Genomic DNA, 21,242 nt, shown 5'->3' on the forward strand with positions numbered 1-21,242 from the left:
CTATACGTGTCACTCAAACTTTATTATGGCCTGAGCAACTCCTTATGCACTAATGTTCCCCAGTAGTAATGGGTGGTGCTGTGCAAACAACTTGATAAGAAGCACCTGGAAGACCAGAAGAAATGCTAGTGGGCTTTTCGGCTTAGTATATTCACAAGTTAAATATAGCTGAGAAGGATAATTATTCACAAGTTAAATATTGCTCAAACAAGTGTTCCTCGTTCATTTATCTATTTTGGGATAGTATATAGGCATGAGGTTTGGCTTCAGTCCATTTGTCATACCTGTAAATCATCCAAGATTAAACCAACCTGCTCCATGCTAAAGCATAACATAGGTTTTAAAAGATAACTTTTCCCCCTTTTCAATCAGATGAGCGGTGTAAAGAGGCTGAAGCCACGGCTGAGTGCTATTCTTTTTAAGCTTCAGTTTGAGGAACAGGTGAATAACATCAAACCTGACATCATGGCTGTCAGTGCTGCCTGTGAAGAGATAAAGAAGAGCAGGAGCTTCAGTAAGCTTCTGGAACTAGTATTGCTAATGGGAAACTACATGAATGCAGGATCTCGAAATGCACAGACGTTTGGATTTAACCTCTGCTCCTTATGTAAAGTGAGTCTTTTTAAAGAGCTGTGAATGCTGAGTTCAGTGCTGCAATCACTTGCTTTTCATATTTACAATGCAGTTTAAATTGCTTTCTGTTTTTTGACACCTAACATCTTCAATAACTTCAGCTTAAATGTCTATTCATTTACCCCCACCCACTTACAAAAGCAGTTAATTTGTTTTGATCTAGACAATAGTAGATATTGTAAATGTGTATGCTCGGTTTCGAGATTGCTGTACAGTTTTAAAAGCTTTGGTGTTTCAAGCCGACATAAAGAGGTGTGACATGGTGAGCTATTGTTGCTGCTCATTGTCTCAATTACGAATATTTTTATTAGTACATCAAAAATAAAACTGAAAGCTTGCACTTAGTGAATTCTGTTAAGGGTTCAACGGAGCAAATAATTGGTCCCAGTTCTGCAAGTACTTCAGATTTGTACAACACAGAGTATACTCAGTCAGAGCTGAAATACATTTATTTCAGCTTTTTCTTCTGATTTTGAAGGCTGATATTTTCCCAATATGCACTGGATATGTACATACAGTGGTGCCTCGCAAGACGAAATTAATTCGTTCCGCGAGTTGCTTCGTCTGGCGATTTTTTTCGTCTTGCGGAGCGCGGATTCCCTGGGTATTAACGGCTTTAAGAAAAAGGAAGCAAACCCGCAAGACGTTTTCGTCTTGCGAAGCAAGCCCATAGGGAAATTCGTCTTGCGAAGCACCTCGAAAAACGGAAAACCCTTTCGTCTAGCGAGTTTTTTGTCTTGCGAGGCACCACTGTATTTGGCTACTATCTGATACTAAAGCATCAATATTAGAATTGAATCTTGTAGTAAAGGTAAAGGGACCCATGACCATTAGGTCCAGTCATGGCCGACTCTGGGGTTGCAGTGCTCATCTCGCTTTATTGGCCGAGGGAGCCGACATACAGCTTCCAGGTCATGTGGCCAGCATGACTAAGCCACTTTTGGCAAACCAGAGCAGCGCACGGAAACGTCGTTTACCTTCCGGCCGGAGCAGTACCTATTTATCTACTTGCACTTTGATGTGCTTTCGAACTGCTAGGTTGGCAGGAGCAGGGACCGAGCACTGGGTGCTCACCCCATTGCGGGGATTCGAACTGCTGACCTGATCGGCAAGTCCTAGGCTCTGTGGTTTAACCCATAGCGCCACCCGTGTCCCTGAATCTTGCAGTATCTTCCAGTAAAAGGCTCCTGGTGTGCAGTCTTATTTAGAAATTTTGCAATATCTTCATCCATTAAACATTTTGGGAAACATTCCCTGAATAAAAAATATTCAAACTTTGATGTCAAAATCTGAAAAGCTTATTATTTTATTTTTATTTTAGACATTTTTACCCCCCGCCCCCCTTTCTGTCAAGGAACTCGGAGCAGATGGTCTCCCACCTACTCAGACTAAACTTGGTCAATAAGGTTGCTACATTGTGTTCCTTTACAAAGTTGGTATCTTATAGATACTTTACACTGCATCATGGGAGTTGTAGTCCAAAACATTTGGATAGCACCAAATTGGCAAGGACTGCTTTAGACCATGTCCGTGCTAATTGTAACTCTGCATTAGAAAACAAAATTTGAATATGAAAATCAAATTTTCAATTAAAATGGCAAATTAAATGCAATTAGTTTTTTTAAATGGTTCAAAACTCAGTTTTCGGATATTGTGCAGGAAAACTGATTTCAATTTCTATTTTGTAAATCATAAAATATATGATCAAAATGTATTACTGCTTCTGAATATTCACTTACTAATTTCTAGTTAAAGGACACCAAATCAGTTGATCAGAAGATAACACTGCTTCATTTTCTGGTGGAATTGTGTGAAGAGAAGTATCCTGAAGTCCTAAGCTTTGTTGAAGACTTGCAGAGCTTAGATAAAGCAAGCAGAGGTTTGTATTAAAGAATGGGCTAATATATTTTATTCAGCTGTTGTCCAGAATGAATAATTTTTTATTTGAGTGTTGAAGTTTGTACCCACACCCAAGAATTTACATTCCAGAATTTACTACTTTTCAAGCTTCCTTGTAAGCGGAAGGTCATTTCAGGAAAGTTCATATTGAACTAAGAAAATGTCCAGAACAGAATAGTGGTGTGCAATAAGAAAGCAGCAACACAGAGTTGGAAATATTGTACATGATACTGGTATGCTTCTTTGAAAGGTAAGAATCGACAAGACTGGCACAAGAATTGTCAAGATTTCAAATCTGAAAAAGATCAGTAGTCCTGCAGTACCAGAGGCTCAAACAGATGTATATCCAAACTGACAAGCAGCAAGCCCTCAAGAATTCTCCACACTTTCAGCCATAGGGATCCTCCCTCCCCCCCCCCCCAGAAAGAAGAAGCCATGCTGCACTTAATGCCAGGTTATCCTGCACATCCTGCATCCTTTTGCTTTGCACCACAGGGGTAGCAGGCCAGCATGAATGTATGGGCTGAAAAGTTGGCCACTGAATTATTATTTTTTTAAATAATATTTATTAAAGTTTTAAATGTTACAAAAGGAAAAGGAGATAATTCCAAGTTAAACAAAGTTGGCCACTGAAATTTGCCAGGAGTGTAAGGAACAGATTTAAGACCCCCCTGAGATCCAGAAATGAGCGCCATTACTGGCTAACGTGCTTAGTCATCAAACATATGCTATACCTACTGAACATTTAGTTTCACAGGCCCAGAGGCACTCTGGAGTCTTTTTTATGGTGCAACAGAATGGGGATATGTGGATGATTCTGCTCCAAAGTGGATCTACGTATTCTGAATAAAAGTGTCAAGATGGAAATATTGAGGTCCATTCGAATAGTGCTTGAACTACAGAGTACCCAGGCACACAGAATAAGACACACATTCTGATATGGTGCTCATGAAAGTTCAACACTTCCCCCAGTATCTCAGCCACTTCCAGTACAGGTAGTTGCGGTTTGGATTCATAGTCACATCCAAAGTTTCACTAAGGTACTAGTGGTGCTTGGGGCATATCTCAGGATACAAGTGGTGTTTCTTTATCCCAGGGACAGCTAATCTGTGGTCTTTCAGATCTTTTTGGATTCCTGCTCCCAACAGCCCAGGCAGCAAAGAGAAATAGAGATAGCGGGAGTCATAGTCCAGCTAGAGATGGAAGTTCAAAGGTTAGACACCCTGCTCTACTTAGTTGACATTTTATTTTGAATATAACTCAGGTATTCTCTGTAGAGGTTTATAAATTCTGGAACCCATATTTATTTGTTCTTGCTCCTTGAATCAAGTGCTTCAGCCCATTCAAATGTATCTCACCTATACTAGAGACCACGGTTTCACGGTGATCTGAGAGAAAAGTTTTCTGGAGCAAATCCTGAAGCAGGAGAGCAAAACTAGAAGTTCAAAATTTTAACATGTTTCTATCTGGAAAACAGACTGGCTGGTACATGAAGTCATGTGCACCTCATGGTTATTAGTCTACTCTTGGTAATTATATGCTTCACCAGGATGCTATAAACAAGTTTTGCACCTACCACTGAACAACTTTCTCCCTTTAAGATGAGAGATTCTGGCAGAAGCATATGTCCCCATGAAGAGTAAGTACTATAGTATGTTTGGTACCAATTGTATACCTATATACTGTCTCAACTGTGATCAGTATGCCCTCTCCAAATCACTCAATTTGTGCATTAACTAGTCAGAGCCTGAGTACATTTGCTGTTTCTTGTGATGTGATTGAGTAAATTTATTAAACTGATCATTCATGAAGATATTGAGTAGATAGTAGAACTCAACACAAAAGTATTTCACAATGTGGACTTAGAGGAATCTTTGCAAGAAAGCGTCTACTAACAGTATTCACCTTTTGATATGTGTGAGGTTTTAATTATAAATATATGCTTAGTTTCAGCAGAAAGCTTGGAGAAGAGCCTGAAGCAGATGGAAAGGCAGCTTATACAACTTGAGAAGGATTTAGAGACCTTTCCCCTTTCTGAAGATATTCATGACAAATTTGTGACAAAGATGTCCATATCCTTTTGCTGTTAAATAACTTATCTGGCTTTGTCTAAGGTTCTTTAACGCTTTTAAAATGTATTTGCATAATCTTTATTAAAGTTATAGCCATCACTTCTGACAACCCTGACCTCATTTCTACCTTGAATTACTAAGAACCTAAAACGGCTTTAATGAAGATTCACCTATAATTCATAATCTGAAGGTAGTCCTGTGTCATCTCCAGTGGTTTGGCGTTTTCGTCATATAGGCATGAAAGTGCTCATTGAATGGAAAATATTACTGGACGAAACAGTTGAGAAGTTGACTAGTTAAGCACTAGTGTAATTATTCCTCTGAATTTGTAGGAGCCGCCATCATTCTTTTCCATGAATCCTGTGCATCTTACCTGCTAATTTTGGTTCAGGTTTTTTCCTTTCAGATGCTTTTTTGATGTGACCCCCCCCCCCCCCGTGTCTGGTTTGTAATTCACTAAGAAGCAAGTAGCATTAGCACAAAAGACAGCACGGGGGGGGGGGGTCCACAAAAAGCAGATAGATGCGCTCTTGTGGGTTTCTTGTTTTTGTTGGCCTGTAGGAAGGTTTAATGAAGGTATGAAAGAACTAATTGTCTGCAGCTCTAAACCATTATGCTTCACATTCGGTTCCCATGACACTTCATGTTACTAACCAGAGTAATGTTAGCTGTTGGCCATTTGAGGCTACAGAATGTATTTTCATATTTAACACTTGGTCAGTACATTGGTATTGTACATAAATATCTATTTATTTCTTAAAATGTATATACTACCTGGTTGTAAGAAACCTCAAAGAAGATTACAAAAAGAATAAAACAATAAAATTATCAATTAAAACAATTAACAACAGTTTTAATCAGCAATAAAGTAAAAACAGATTAAAACCCATCAACATGCTAGGTATCTGGTAGGCCTATCTAAACAAAAATATTTTAGCACATGCCGAAAAGTGTACAGTGGGGGCACCTGTTCCATATCAATAGGCAACAAGTTCCAAAGTATAGGTGCTGCCGCAATAAAATACAGATTTCTTATAAATGTGGAACAGGTATTATGTGGCACCTTCAACAGCGCTACTTCTGCAAATTGAAGCAATCAAATGGGCGCATGTGGGGTAAAGTGTCTCTGAGGTGAACCAGTCCCAAGGGCTTTATATACTAATTGTAACACCTTGAACCTGGCCCGGTAGCAAATCTGTAACTAGTGCAAATCGCTTAAGAGCACGTATTATATGCTGACAATACCTTATTCCTGTCAGCAATTGTGCTGCAACAATCTGCACTGACTGCAGTTTTCAGATCAAGCACAAGGGAAGCCCGACATAAAAGCGCATTGCAGTAATCTAGTCTTGAAGTAACCAGAGTGTGAAGTACTCTGACCAAGCTTTTCCTGTCTAGAAATGCTCATAGCTGTCAAATCAATTGTAGTTGATAAAAGACACTTCTAGCCTCTGAGCAACTAAGCCTCCATTGACACAGCTGGATCCAGAAGCACCCCCAGAATGCAAACCTGCTTAGTGCAACCCCATCCAGGATAGGCAACTGACCAATTTCTCGGACATGGGAACCACTTGTCCATAGTGTCTCTATCATGCCCGGATTCAAGCCCAGATTGTTTTCAGTCATCTTTTTCACTACTGTATCCATGCAATGGCCCACACAGTTGCATGTCCAGGCCTGAACCCGGATTGGAATGAATCTAAATAATTTGTGTCATCCAAGAATACATTCAGCTGCCACACCACAGCCATCTCCACCACCTCCTCCCAAAGTGGGTATATTCAACTGGTGAATAGTTCTTCCAGTCTAGGGGGTCCAGAGCTGGCGGGTTTTTAGGAGCAGCCACACTACTGCCTCTTTCAAGGCAGCCACCACTGCACATCCACTGAATGTGGATATAAATGCATTCCATTTTAAAACTGTCCTGCCTGAATGTCTCTTGCACCATACTGAGTGATACAGTTTCTACTGGTACAGTCACCAAGGTGTAACGACACTTCTATAGGTATTTCTGCCTTCTAGCTTACAAGTCTTTCTAGTGGAAACTATGATTGTGCAGAATCAGCAGTTGATCATCTGAATGATAAGGATTTGAAGCTCTCAGAATGGTTAGCAATTTTCTGTGCTTTCGCATGTAAGCATGGCTATGCATGTACATGGTAATTTTAATTTTGTCTTTGCTATCTTAACTGCCACCTTGAAAGCATTCTAGCATATACATTGCTTGCCTGAAGGACAGCAGTGAACATGGAAATGTATTCATAAACCCTACCTACAGGTTTACACACAGGTTACTCTTATTTATAAGAGAGTGTATTATCTGAAAGTTCACAGAAATACCTCACCATTTCAACCAAATTCACATGTGACACTTAAACAGATGGTTTGATCTTTAAACACTGTTAAGATGCAATAGTTAGCTCTCTTCTGCTAACACTCCCTATAGGCAGGGAATAATTGAGGAACAGTGGAGTTACATGTGGTTTTTGGTAATGGCTGTGAGCTTTCTAATTAAAGAAACTCACTTCCAGGAAAACTGGAGTTACGATAAATTACAAACCAAAGGAGACTTGATGTAAAGGTTAGATGAACCTGCACAGTGTGAAGAAGTTGGGGCCTGTCTGAGCTCTTATTGTTATGACAGGGGAAGTTGAATGATGCTGATGTCTTTTGAAAGGCACACAGCTCGTAAAAAGCAGTCGGTGGGAAAGCTGAGACAGGAAGGATGGGGCTTTGTGAAAACTAATTTCTCACTTGCCATACAATTACGCTCTGTAGGCAACTTGGCTATTACATCCTGTCACTAAATATCATAACCTGGAGCTGGCTAATGAATTGATTAGCATTCATATTTCTTTTAGAAGTCAGATATATGCACAGTCAGTGGGTTCTATTATTGATAGAATCTATAATTATATAAAAGACTTCCTTACTGGATTATTCTAGTTAGCTGTCCATTGCAGTTGTGTACACTACTTTACATGCAATTAAACCCCCCCACCCCCGCTTTTTTTGCTGTAGATAGGAATTCCAGAGAAATAAAGCATAGAGCATTAAAACCATTTATGCAAACATTATGATGAAATGTAATTAAAATTACTTGATAGGTATAGATGTGCAAACAAGTTAAATGAAAATTGGGTCCTTGAACAGTTTTGAGAAGCTCACATTTCTCTTTGATTATAATACAGGCACACCATTATCAAAATACACGATAAGCTCTAGAGCTCTTATCTACAAAAACAAATTGATAAAATACTTTTGTCAGTTTTTTTCTTGCACCACTTTGTCACTTTAGAAAGCCATTTAAATATATATTACAAGAGACGACAAATCTATAAAAATAATTTTATGAACTAAATGGTATTTTGTACTTCTGTACTTTTTCAGAATAGCAGGAAAATAGTGTCTCAGTTTATCAAGAAAACGACAGTTTTGGAAATAAAACATTTAGTACCCTGCTAAATTTTGTTTGATTAATAATAATAATACGTTTTAATAGTGTGCTGATCATTAAAGGGATTTATATAAATTGTTCTCTGTGAGATGATAGTATTGGCTATGTATGATGATCTGTTGATGTAAAATTAAATTGCCAGTGGAACCAACTTGATATAGGCACATAGTGAAAATGCCATCTGAATGATGACTTCCTATTATGCTTAGCAAAATAATAAGAACTGAGACTCTAGAAACACATGAGGCGAGAAGTTTAGGAATATTGGTTCAGTTGTAACAAGCACCTTTTCATGTTTGATTTTCATTGTGCATTTACTAGCATGGTTTGTATTAAGAGGCTTTAAAGATTATCAGAAATTCAGCCAAAAAATCACAAAATGACATGTGTAGAGGAATACTATTAAGAAAAAGTAAAGGATCAGCTGAGAGTGTTGCAAGGAGATCTGTAGCATTGTGGTATACTAGATAAAAGAAAAAGTGATGATTACTAATTGTGAAAAATATAGATATGTTTAAGAAAATGTTGGCAATGTTGTGTATTTTAAACCAAAAAAAGTTGCAGAGGCATGGAACAATTATGTGAGTGAACAGAAGTGAAAGTTTAATTAGAAAATTAAAATTCTGAACTGTTTCCCAATACCTTTCTTTATTAAAATTACTGCCAAAAATTTATTTTTGAGCATTAATAAAATATTAGTTAGAGAACAGTAATTCTCATTGATTTTGAGAAGGATCAGTAAGTTTGTTATCAAAGAAGTTCACTTGTTTGAATGTTTCAGAGGACTAGCGCTTTGAGTAACTAATCTATGTATTTTTGCAGTGTTTAGTTTGTGTTGTATTGGTGCCAAGAAGAAATCCCTGAAATCTCTTATTTAGTGTATTTGCTCCCTGCTCTTCCAAGTGGGGGGGAGCAGCCTACCAGAGCAGCTTACATGCAGTTAGTTAAAGCAAGATATTCCCACTAGTTTGTTATCTAAGTGGGACTTGGGTTGTGCAGAGGCAATTAATCTTTGAGGTATGAAAAATGTAGGAAGAATAGGAAGGAAAAATTGAAAAATGCTGACTATGAGAAGAACTACATGCTATTGGAGAGATGTTGTTACTGCTGATAACTTGCTGTTTCCTCTTTCCTGGAAACTTAGTATTCTCTATTTATTTTGATGATTGATTGATTGAATTTATATCCCGCCCCGCTTCCTGAAGAAGCCCAGACTGGCAAACAAAGCAAAATAATTGTAAAACACTAAAACTTTCTAAAAACTTACTCTCTTCCATCCAGTGATCTTGCCAGGAACAATATTCTTCAGCCACCAAACACCTGGGTAAATGGGAATGTTTTCAAATTCTTCCTGAAAGTTAGTGAGAATGGAGACAGGTGCACCTCTATATGGAAGTCATTTGACAATCAGTTTTGTAACCTTAACAAACTTAATACACCTTTGTAATTCAAGCACGGGAACAGTTCCAGAAACTTTCGAGGATGCATAACAGTATGGAAACACTCTATCGGAATGTAATGGAATTTTATGCCGTCGATTGGAAGAAAGTTTCAGTGGAAGAATTTCTAACTGACTTGAACAATTTTAGGACAATGTTTATGGTAAATCTTATGACAATCTAATTCTAGACTCTGCAGAAGTAGTATAGATGAATATGCTTTTGCTTCACAGGTCCAGCTATTCTTTACATCACTAATTACAGCTAGCCACAACCTTGAGTCTCCATATATTGTTGTACTACAATCTCAGCATGGCCAGTGGAAGTTACAGTCCAACATCATCTGGTGGACTGAAGGTTGGGGAAGGCTGACTAGAAAGATGAGTATATATTTTGTTGGTAGCAGCAACCTAATACGCAAGCATGGTGGACCATTTTACCCCAAGTTACATGAGAACCAGATACATTTGAAACAGCAGCTACTAGTCTAGGTATATAACTGTGCCGCTGCCCCTTACTTCAGGTGTTCAGGGGAGAGTGCCGATCCTGATTCTTACATAGCCATAATGGTATCTTACATTGCCATAATCTCTCATATCAGTACAAGAGGCAGGTCTCTGCATGCTTGGGGTTTCCCAAGGTATGCACAAATACAAAAAATATTTGTCATAAATAAATAGAATGGGGCAACCCTTCCCTGCCACCCCTCCTCCCTAAACGAAACATAACAGTAAAAGCAGGAAGGAATAGCAAGTGGATGCACAGGCGAGAAGAGTGGTCTACAAAAATTGCCCACTCACTGCAGGAACATCATTTTTTAACATTAAGGCTAAACATCTGGGCTGACTTGGGTGTGTGCAAGAGGAAGAAGCAATAGGTTGAAGGAGTGAAAGTGGGGTAGGAAAGGCAAGTGATGCCAGCTTTTTAAAACAACCTTAGTACTATAACAGATTCTACTGCTGTGGTGGTGTTTTATTGTTGAAAACTGCTTTAGGATTTATTTTCAAATGAAAAGCAGCACAGAAATGATTTTAAATAGGCATGTATACATTTTTCTAAGTTATAATTGTTTATGCTGGTGAAATTTAATATATTTTGCTAGCAAGCTGCAAAGGAGAATATGAGAAGAAAAGAAGCAGAAGAAAAGCAGAGACGTGCTAGAATTGCTAAAGAAAAAGCAGAAAGGGAAAAAATAGAAAGACAAAGAAAGAAAAAGTGTTTGTTGGAAATGAAAACAGGTAATGTGGACAGGAACCTTGTTCTTTCAGATAGTAATACTGCTCTTGTGTTACTAGCTCGATGACTTCTAAAAGCAGAACTGGTTGTTTCACTTCAGAAATGTGCTTAAATCTGACTAATCATTTCATGGCAATGTTTTGCTTGTGTGGAGAATTAAATTCCTATTATTTCCCGTTAATGCCAACTTTCTTTGCTTTCCACATTTTTCTTGCCCTCAAGCTAACATTGAGATGCTCGGGAAATGTGGTGCACTTTGCCCATGCTCTGGCCACTCTTACCTTATCTCTGGTTGTGCTGATGTTTGCCTCTTGGCTCTTGCTATGGCATTAGGGTGCTAAGTAAGGTAAGTTCCTTGCTCACCCATGCCAGCACTCTTTCCTTGATTCAAGGTGCTGCATGCTCCTACTTTTCAGCTTTGCACGGCACACCTCCCACAACACGTAGAAGTAGTGGGTAGGTACCTCCCAAACTTTAAGTGGACCTGAAATTGGAAAATGCTGCAACTATATCCTATCCTAGGCCAGCCTTTCTTGACCTTGGGTCCCCATGTGGTCTTAACTACAACTCCCATCATCCCTGACCTGGCTGGTTAGGAAGGGATTGAGAACAACATCTGGCGACTTGAGGATGAAAAAGACTGCCCTAAATTAATCTGTCCATGCTGAAAATCCCATTTACTTTCTGAGCTGGAGGAGAGTTTACTGGGGACATGGTGCTCAGTTCATAATGTAGATTGTCCTTAAAACTATCATTTTTAATCTTGATTTCTTCATCTTTTTTTTTGCTTATACAATTTTCTTAGCATAGGGAAAAAAACTACTTATGATGTTACAGGTTCAGAGCTATGCAGCAGTACAATCAGCATATGCCTAAATTGTTAAAAGGGGGTTTGGCATTAGCTCAGTTTGTCAGCTGGCTCAGCAAGCATATCGGTTTCATTTCAGTAGGAGACGAATATTACTTTAAAGTTAGCAGTAAAAATAGTAACTTATTGCTGCCTACAGATTGTCCTTTGATCGAAACATTTAAGGCAGTTTGCAATTCTGCATCCCAGCTCACCTGGGGCTCATAAAATCATAGAAGGGACCCCAAGGAAGGGAAGGGACCTTTGAAGGGATCCCGAGGGTCATCTAGTCCACCCCCTGCAATGCAGGAACCTCAGCTAAAGCATCCATGACAGATGGCCATCCAACTTGTGCTTAAAACCCCCCCAAGGAAAGAGAGTCCACCACCTCTTGTAGGAGTCTGTTCCACTGTCAAACAGCCCTTACTGTCAGAAAGTTCTTTCTGATGTTTAGTCAGAATCTCCTTTCTTGTAACTTGAAGCCATTGATTTGAGTCCTACCCTCCAGAGCAGAAGAAAACAAGCTTGCTACATCTTCCATGTGACAGCCCTTCAGATGTTTGAAGATGGCTATTATATTTACTCTCAGCCTCTTATCTAGGCTAAATATACCAAAATCCCTCAACTGTTCCTCATAAGACTTGCTTTCCAGAACCTTTATTATCTTGGTTGCCCTCCTCTACACACATTTCAGCTTGTCAATAATCCTTCTTAAATTGTGGTGCCTGTTGCATATCTTCTGTCTGAAAAATCGAAAACAATTTTGTGCAGATTACTTGACGTAACTTGAATTACATTTTTTTGAAACAAACAACTGCAAAATTATTGTTGAATGGGAAGTATATGTGCATATCTGCTTTAAGTAGCTCTTTTGAAATTGTATGTAGCTGTATAAGACCCTATAGCAGAGAAACTAAACTGTGTTGGTTCAGACGTAGTACTGGCTTATGGACAGTCCTCCCAAAGGCTGCAAGCCCATGGAGGGTGCAGCCAGTGAGAGTAGGCATTACTAAAGTTGGCATGACTACTTTGTACCAGCTATCTCTGTCTGTGTCTCTGCATATGTGTGTTTAAACACACACACACACACGTGTGCATAGTTTCAGATCAAACTATACTTTGAATAAATTCTGCTTTTTTAAATGCAGCGTTAAATGGTTAAAAAAATACAGAGGATCAAAGTATTTAGTAAATGAAAGTCTATTTTCATGAGTGGACATTCACAAATCCATAAATGATCCATTTAGGGAAGCAGAATCTGAACATCTAATATACTGTATGCAAATAATCATTTTCATCTTGGAAGATGATGTCCTACAAAGTAACCTGCTTCTGCAAACCTACATGGCTTTATGATGTGGCTTCATTCAGGTTTCAGAGATATTAGAAGCATATGAATGATGTTGCATTATATTTAAAGTTACTGCTCTATTTCATTTTAGGACGCAGTGGTGTGAGGTGAATCAGATGAACTTTGGTCTGCATTAGTGGACACAATATGAACACTAACAGGGCTGACTTCTTGGAGATCTGATTTATGAGTAAATTAAAGGCTTGTCTGAATTTGGAATTGCCAGCTTTTTATTGCTACGGTTTCTTCTCCAGCCCTGTAAATCCTTTGGCATTGCTATGGTAACCATGAAAGCTGAAGGAATTCCCTCCCATCTCTTTTTACAGAGGGTGATGAGACAGGTGTGATGGATAGCCTACTGGAGGCCTTGCAGTCAGGTGCTGCTTTTCGAGACAGAAGAAAACGCACAACAAGGGCTAAAGGTGAATACTCCCCCCCCTTCTTTTATAGATTTAGGGCACAGGACTATTTACTACAGAATGCATCAGTTGGTGGAGAATTACTTATAGTAACAACATTAAATAATAATTTGTAAAGTTTTCAGAGTACACCTTTGCTTCCAGGAAACTACCTTTTGGAAATACACTTTTGTGTAAATATTAAACATACTTGTTTTTTTCTTCTTTTTCCTTTAGATACAGATGTGCCACAGAATTTCAGCCCAACCTCTGAAAGACCTGTTCTGAAAGCTTGTAACCATGGTAATTCATAAATCATATGTTTTTACTGTTGATTCCTATTGATTTCCATAAGGGTCTGTTATATTCCTTGTTTACTGTCATATCTGGAATAAGCCACTGGGATTGGCTTGCCAAATGGAAGTCACTTAGTGCCTACATTCTTAGAAGTTTTCTTCTTATCTTTACATATCTGACTTGCATTTTTACTTAGTCTAAAATCTGAAGAGTTGTTGATGCCAAATAACATAATTCAAAATACTAGTAAAGTATGTCTTTAGCTCTTGAATTTTAATATATTGTCTTATTTATAAAATAGGTCAAGTGTTACTTTGTTGTAAAATAGCATTAAAAAAGAAAAGGTTTTTTATTTATTAACTCAGTGGTTTATAAAATATTATTGTTAAGGATCTGAGTATGATTCAGGAAAGACTGTATTTCATATTATGAAGAATGTATTTCACATGTTGGGCAAAAAATAATAATATTAAATATTCAAGTTTGTGCATTTAAGCAGAGGATTTTATCTGTTTATTTCACCTACAAAGGAAAAGAATGTTTTCTTTACCTTATTTTATTAAGTAATTTCTTTTATTAAGTAATGCTTACTTAATATATGCACAAAAATCATGGGGGGAATATAGCTAGCCATTTTATAGTTTGAGAATATGATGCATTCCCTGTTCCCTGTGGTCCGAAGGCATGTGATACAGGAACCTTGCTGAAGTGAAGCAGGTTTAGAACTGGTCAGGACTGGGAGACTACATAGAACTCCTGTGTACACTGTCTTGAATTCCATGGGAAAAAATGCAGTGAAATACATTTCATTATACAGTGGTACCTTGGGTTACAGACGCTTCAGGTTACAGACTCCGCTAACCCAGAAATAGTACCTCGGGTTAAGAACTTTAAGAAATCTTTAAGAAATCGTGCTCTGGCAGCGCAGCGACAGCAGGAGGCCCCATTAGCTAAAGTGGTGCTTCAGGTTAAGAACAGTTTCAGGTTAAGAACGGACCTCCAGTGGTCCCTCGGGTTAAGAACTTAATTCGTTCTGGAGGTCCGTTCTTAACCTGAAACTGTTCTTAACCTGAGGTACCACTTTAGCTAATGGGGCCTCCTGCTGCTGCCGGAGCACGATTTCTGTTCTCATCCTGAAGCAAAGTTCTTAACCCGAGGTACTATTTCTGGGTTAGCGGAGTCTGTAACCTGAAGCGTCTGTAACCCAAGGTACCACTGTATGTGTAAGCTATTTTACTTGGAGTGATCTTTGTAGAAGCAATACATGGTTTGTTTTTTGTTATGAAAATCTCCCTGTTGTGAGGTTAAAGCTGATTATTTGCTACTGCTGCTAAAAACCATTTCAAAGGCAAGCTGATTCATCTTCCTTTTTTATGATTCTGGAAATACAAAACCCTACTAGAACATATGGGTTACCTTGCTGGCTCAGTCTAAAAATGCATCTAATGCAGCATCTGCTTTCAGCAGCAGTCAGCCAGATTGCTCACAAGTAAGGTGTGATGGCCTTCTTCTGTCTGTCCTAGCATCTAGTCTTTAGAGGTATACTGCTTCTATACGTATAGAGATTCTGTTTAGCTACTATGGGCATTGCTTGGTAGTTTATGTGGTGTCCAAACTTTTTTCAAAGAGGGCCAGATTTGATGAAGTGAAGGGCCGTGAGGACCGACCAAAGGGCCAACCAAAGTTGATAACCTTTTTTAGGATTGAAGTTGTTGGGGTTCTTTTTACCCCAGGAAATATACTACTGTGGGGGCCAGAATAAACTGACCAGCGGGCTGGATTAGGCCCCTGAAACGAACTTTGAACATGCCTGGTTATGGCCATTGCTGCACCCTGTAGCAGTGAATTCCATAATAGTATGTTGTGTGGTTCAGCACTTGTTTTTATTGGTCCCAACCCTACCACTGATCAACTTTCTCTTGTTGGAAGATTCTTAATTTACTGTTGCAGTTGGTTGAGCCCTGAAACAGGGATGGATAAGTTCCGGCATGCCTTTAAATATGCAACCTTTCGATGTCAATCTAGTTTTAGAAACAGTTTTGAAGGACAGCAGAAGCTGATCAGACTGTAAAATGGGATCAGGTAAATCAACTTTGTGAAAAAGGGAGAAAATGTCTAATGCACCTATGTCACAACTCAATATTGTTTAAACTGTCTTTGTAAGTATTTTTAATGGCACCTGAAGAACTGAAATTTTCAGATAGTCAGTAAAGAGAAGTCTTATGAAAATTGTTTTAAAAAAGCAATTCTAGACATTGCATCTGTCACTGATCTCATTCCCTACCAGCAGTGACCCTTTCCGTCTAGACTCTGACTAATGATTTTCAGAGCTTCGTTAAACCAGTTATAGAAGATTGTTGTCACGCATTCTCCACTAAATTGCTTACCTAAGCTATGTAGACATTCTGGTCAGGAGTTTTCAAACACTGATTTTAAGTAGCAATATTCTGCAGAATAGGTTGGTGGGGGGAAAGAACATAACAGAGAGGAAACATGGCAATGTGTGTGTGTAATTTGCAAAGATCACACAATACTCCTCCTATGCTAGTAAGTCGTCTGATTTGGATTAAGGGAACTTCCTATGTTCCCTTGTAGGACAGAAAAGTGGATTGATGGAATCTGGAGATTCAGTAACCATGGCAGCAACACTTGTTTTAGCTAGTGGGCTGCAATCACCAAGCTCACCTGCTACAAGATATGGTAGAACTTAGGGTATCCTGGGAAGACTCCACAGTAAGAGTAATCATGAGTTTTTTACCTTTCTGGTGGCAACTCAGAGAAGAGCTCTGCTACTAGCCTTGCGAAGTTGAGTGGCTCAATAGTATGGATGCCAGATACCATTACTACAAAGCCTCGGCTGGAGTACAGGAAGAGGCATGTTGCTGGGCTGATAATGGACATTAGCCTAAGCCCCCATAATAGCATTTCTTTCTGAGTTGTGGAGCCATGTTTTCAAAACCTTTTGTCATTTATTATAGATTGAACTTCGTAGCTAAGTAATAATCTCTTTGAGTGGTGGCAGAAATTTCTCTCTAATAATTTTGAGGGCCCATGTTTGAAAGCCTTTCCGTTAGCAATATTTCCTCCCAGCATATTTACATTGGTGATTTTTAAAAATATATATTATAGTGTATTTAAGACCAGGTCTTTGCAAAAGTTTGTTTAAAAACCACCTGTCTCATAAGCATTCATTTACAGACTCCTTCTCTTGAGAAACTTGCCTATATATCCAGAAAGTTCTTTTGTTAATACTAACACTAGGGGGTGCCATTCATCCATTGTTTAGCTCTAGATTGCTTTGAAAATGCAGGCAGCAAAATTTTCTCACGTCAGAATGAAATGAATTCTATAATGAAATAAGAATGCATAAAAAGCTATTATGAAATTCATGTATAACGAGCTAGATATATATCGTATAAACTAAAGACGTCTGCTACCTAGCTGTTATTGCCATACTGCCTGGTAAAATAATTATTACTGTCCTGACATTTCATAAATATACATAAATGAAGAGGGTACAAGCATTAATTTTAAAGTTTGGAGAACAATATAATGGTAATATTCACTTTCATGATGCTGTATACTGCATGCACTTCATTCAGTTGAAACTAATTTTATAGTTTTTAGCTTAATCAGGTTTGTTCTTAGCCTTAGGCACATTAAGTATTTACAGCTAGCATAAACAGCACTTAAGTGGTATTATAATAATGAACAAAATTTTTGGTCATTGTTGGATAAAGTGTTAAGATAGCAAGGGAAATGTATACTTTTACAGTTGTACTGTAGGTGGTACTCTTTTACTGCTTCTTCTGAGGGTAGGGGCAGAATAAATATATATTCAATTCAGTGTGATCCATCATCAGGCAACTGTTCAAAAAGTAGCATTCTTAAATGCTCTCAAATGTCCAGTAGCAAAAATAAATGAAGGGCATAGTGCATTAAGGGATTTCCAGTGGAGTCTCTCAGGGCAGAGGAAACTGCTGCGAGAGAGAGCTCATGGGACAGATTGTGCTCTTACTGCCTTTAGCAATAGCTTCCTAACTAATCAGTCTCCAGGCTTACACCCTGCTTTAACTTGAGCTGCTTTCTGTTTGCTAGGCACTGACTGAAAACAGGACACAGCCAATTATTCTCTGCTGAGTTAACCCATTTCACTTTATCCAGTGGAAAGCATGATTGCCTCCTTATGGAAACATATTCTTCATGTGTTTTCATTTTTAGTCACACATCTTCTAAATTAGGGTAAATAACAAATTATTTCAAATAAGTTTTAATTAAAACATTCACATATTTCTGTTAGGTACTCAGAGGGTTTTTCTGTTGAGCCAGTTAGCACATTGAAAAAACCAATCCTGTACATCTGAGTTACGCAAATAATGTGAAATGACACCAGAAATGGACTATCACTTATGCAGAAGTAATTGCCCAAATAAGAACATAAGCAGGGCCTGCAGGATCAGGCCAAAGGGACATCTAGGCCAACATCCTGTTCTCACAGTTGCCAACCAGATGCTTGGGGATAACCCACAAGCGGGATCCGAGCACAAGAGCTCGTTTTTCTTGTGGTTTTCAGAAGCATTACTGCCTTTGACTGTGAAGGCAGAGCTTAGCCATCCTGGCTGGTCGGCTATAAACCGTTGTGCTTTGTGGTTTTTAATTTAATAATTTCACCCCACATTTTTGGTCTCTACTTTATTCAAAGAATACTCCTTGGCTGGTATTTAAAGCAGAATGTAAGTACATTTTCCCCTGAAGTGCTGGTAAATGATAAGTATATGCTCCCAATTGGCAACATCATTTATTTAGAAGAATTTAAACATAAGAAGAACCTGCTGGCTCACACCAAAGGTCTAGCATCCTGTTCTCACAGTGACCATCCCAATGCCTATGGGAAGCCCACATATAGGAGATGAGTGTGCAATAGCAGTCTCCCCACTTGTGATTCAAGCAACTGGCATTCGGAGGCAGACTGCCTGCCACAGCGGAGGTGGAAAGTAGCCACCGTGGCTATTAACTATCAAAAGCCTTGCCCTCCTTTAAAGCTAATCAAGTTGATGGCCATCATTACTTCTTGTGGGAACAAATGCCATTGTTCTGTGCACTGTGTTTTTTGTCTGACCTGAATCTTCCTGACTTATAGTATTATGAAAGATTGAGAAAAACTTCTTTGTAACCACATCATGCACAATTTTGCAAACCTCTGTCATCTTCCCTCTTTACTCTACTTTTCTGTAAACTAAAAAGTTCCAAGTCAACCTTTCCTCAAAGGGAAGTTGCTCCATCCCCTTGATTGTCCTGGTTGGCCTTTTCTGAACCCTTCCAGCTCTATAGTATCCATTTGTTCTCAATCTGTTTGACAACACTTAACATAAGAGAAGCCTGCTGGATCAGGCTGGTGGCCTATCATGTTCGGCATTCTGCTCTCCCAGTGGCCAGCCAGATGCCTGTGGCTATCAGGGACCAAGTATAACCCTGCTCTTCCCTCCTGCGGTTTTTAGTCACTTGCATCAGGTCCTGGGGCACAACTTGGTCAAAAGGAAAGGGGGAAAACAGGGGGTCTGCAATACTTAGCTAATTTGGAACCGCTGGCATAAAGGACTTAAATGGCTGGACCATATTGCTTGTTTTCAATGTACTACTTTGTTATTTTGTTCACATGTTTATTTGTAAATCACTTTTAAGACTATTCCGCAGTTAAGTTTTGAAATAAAAAAAGGAGAGAGACAATTGCTGTGTTTGACTAAATCAGCAGTAAGCAACCTCAGTCTCCGGGACAAAATGTAGCCCTTCAGACCTCTTTATCCTTCACTCAGGACCCTCCCTAGGCCACATCTCATCAGCCCTGCTCCATCTCTTCCTTGAGTGCTTTCACCTGGCTGGCATATGGACTTGAAATGTGACATTTGATTGCCTTGAGAGAGAGGTTAGAGGAGGGGCAGTATAACCTCTGTCTTTTGCATGGTTGGAATATAGCCTACTGTACAAAGGTACTAAATGTCACATCTGTTGCATCACCTACTTTGACTGTGGTCTTGCCCACCACTGGTATATCTCAACTCATCAAGCTAATCCCCCCCACCCCCACTTGACTAGTTTCAACAAAGCATAGTTAAGATGAACTACAGTTTAGGGTTTGGTTGTAATACTGAGCTGTAGTTATTCAAAAGCGAACATAAAAGCTTCATATTCCATGGATATGCTGGGAGTTTCTTCTGCAGCTTGTTTCCATTATGATAAACAAAGGTTTATTGTGACATCCAAATGCAGATCAAATGAGAGGATTTTAACTGACCTTACATTTGCTTTCTGTACTAACCAGAGGAATCTAATAAGTGTGGGACACTAAATTCTGTCACCAGGGGTTACTCTAGTAGCTGAAGCTTCTTTGTCACAGTCACATGTTGTGGGTGGTATCCAACCAAACTGTTAGTGCAAGCACTTTTGACTGTGCAACTGAATTCCCTCTCCACGAGCCCCCTGCACCCTCCCTAAATCTGCTTCAGAGGGTTGGGGGAAACCCACAGCAGATGGTGGGGAGGGGAGGGGGGTGGTTCTGTTTCACAGCCCAGAGTGTTTGATGTAGCAGAACTATTTAGTTGGATACTGCCCTTAATTTGGATTATATACTCATAAAACATAACAACCTGAAAATTAACAATAGTGGAGCAGTATCAGTTAGGTTTGCAAAATGTTCTACCAGCGAATTGGTACATAGTTGCTTGTTCCTATGTATGGTATCAAAAATGTGAATAAGGAGTGTGCTATTTGTGGACAAGTAGTGTAGAATTCAACATTTTCCTTGTTAAAGGATATATCTTGGTCTTATCCAAAGTCCTTAGCTAGACAAGTTTTATCTTGTGAGCAAACATTGAGAGCTATATTAGGTCTTCTGTAGGAGATTCAGTCATCAGGGCTGGATGTGTAGGGAGTTGCCACAGTCGGGTGTCATAAATAGCTGGAGAGCCATCTGGCCTCAATCTGTTAATACATATTTCCCTTTTGCAGTCAACTAGTGTGGGTTTTCCCCTGCTGTATGCGGCAAAGATGAGGTGCCAAAGATGAGGCAAAGGCAGTGAGGTGCCTTCTTGGAAGGCTGATTAGATTCCATTTCAGGAGGTGTGGTACTGTTTGTTGGTGGCTGCAAAAAACAACAACACAGTAGCTTGTGCTGCATTAAAGTGCACGTTTTCATAGACTTGAGGGAACTTCACCAGATGTGTTATCCTCAGTTCACAGGTGTGCCTGTATGAAATTATAAAATTCACACAAAACCCCTAGTATATTAAAGGAAAACAGGGACAACTGGCAATAAAATGCAAAAAGTACAGTCTGTGACAATTCTGTGTAAAATTTAAGATAAGCACACACAAAAATTAATCACAATAGAAGAAATGGTGGTAGTGCAGTCATCCCAGGTTTGATATGTTAATTAACACTTGTGTTGGGACTGGACACTATTTCTCAATTCAAGCCTAAACAAATAAATAAAACTTCTTGAATAGTCTAATTCAACAATTTCACACCAGTCATCCCTTTAAATTATTTCGTTAGAGAATAACAATGTTCCTGTGGGCAGTGGAGTATCCTTGGAGGCTGAAATGTTCTCCCAGTGG

The 21,242-nt window shown here is 39.0% G+C and overlaps 1 protein-coding gene across 1 annotated transcript in view; it reads left to right on the forward strand.

The window, feature by feature from the left end:
- DIAPH3 (diaphanous related formin 3) overlaps window positions 1–21,242 on the forward strand; it is a 129,235-nt gene that overhangs the window by 54,356 nt on the left and 53,637 nt on the right. The window contains exons 21-27 of the mRNA XM_081858056.1: window positions 373–612; window positions 2,383–2,512; window positions 4,480–4,603; window positions 9,498–9,663; window positions 10,603–10,738; window positions 13,261–13,356; window positions 13,570–13,635. Coding sequence (XP_081714182.1) covers window positions 373–612; window positions 2,383–2,512; window positions 4,480–4,603; window positions 9,498–9,663; window positions 10,603–10,738; window positions 13,261–13,356; window positions 13,570–13,635 — 958 coding nt within the window. The remainder of the gene's footprint in view (window positions 1–372; window positions 613–2,382; window positions 2,513–4,479; window positions 4,604–9,497; window positions 9,664–10,602; window positions 10,739–13,260; window positions 13,357–13,569; window positions 13,636–21,242) is intronic.

Source organism: Podarcis erhardii, assembly GCF_964252035.2.
Source record: "Podarcis erhardii genome assembly, chromosome: 4".
NCBI lineage: Eukaryota > Metazoa > Chordata > Lepidosauria > Squamata > Lacertidae > Podarcis > Podarcis erhardii.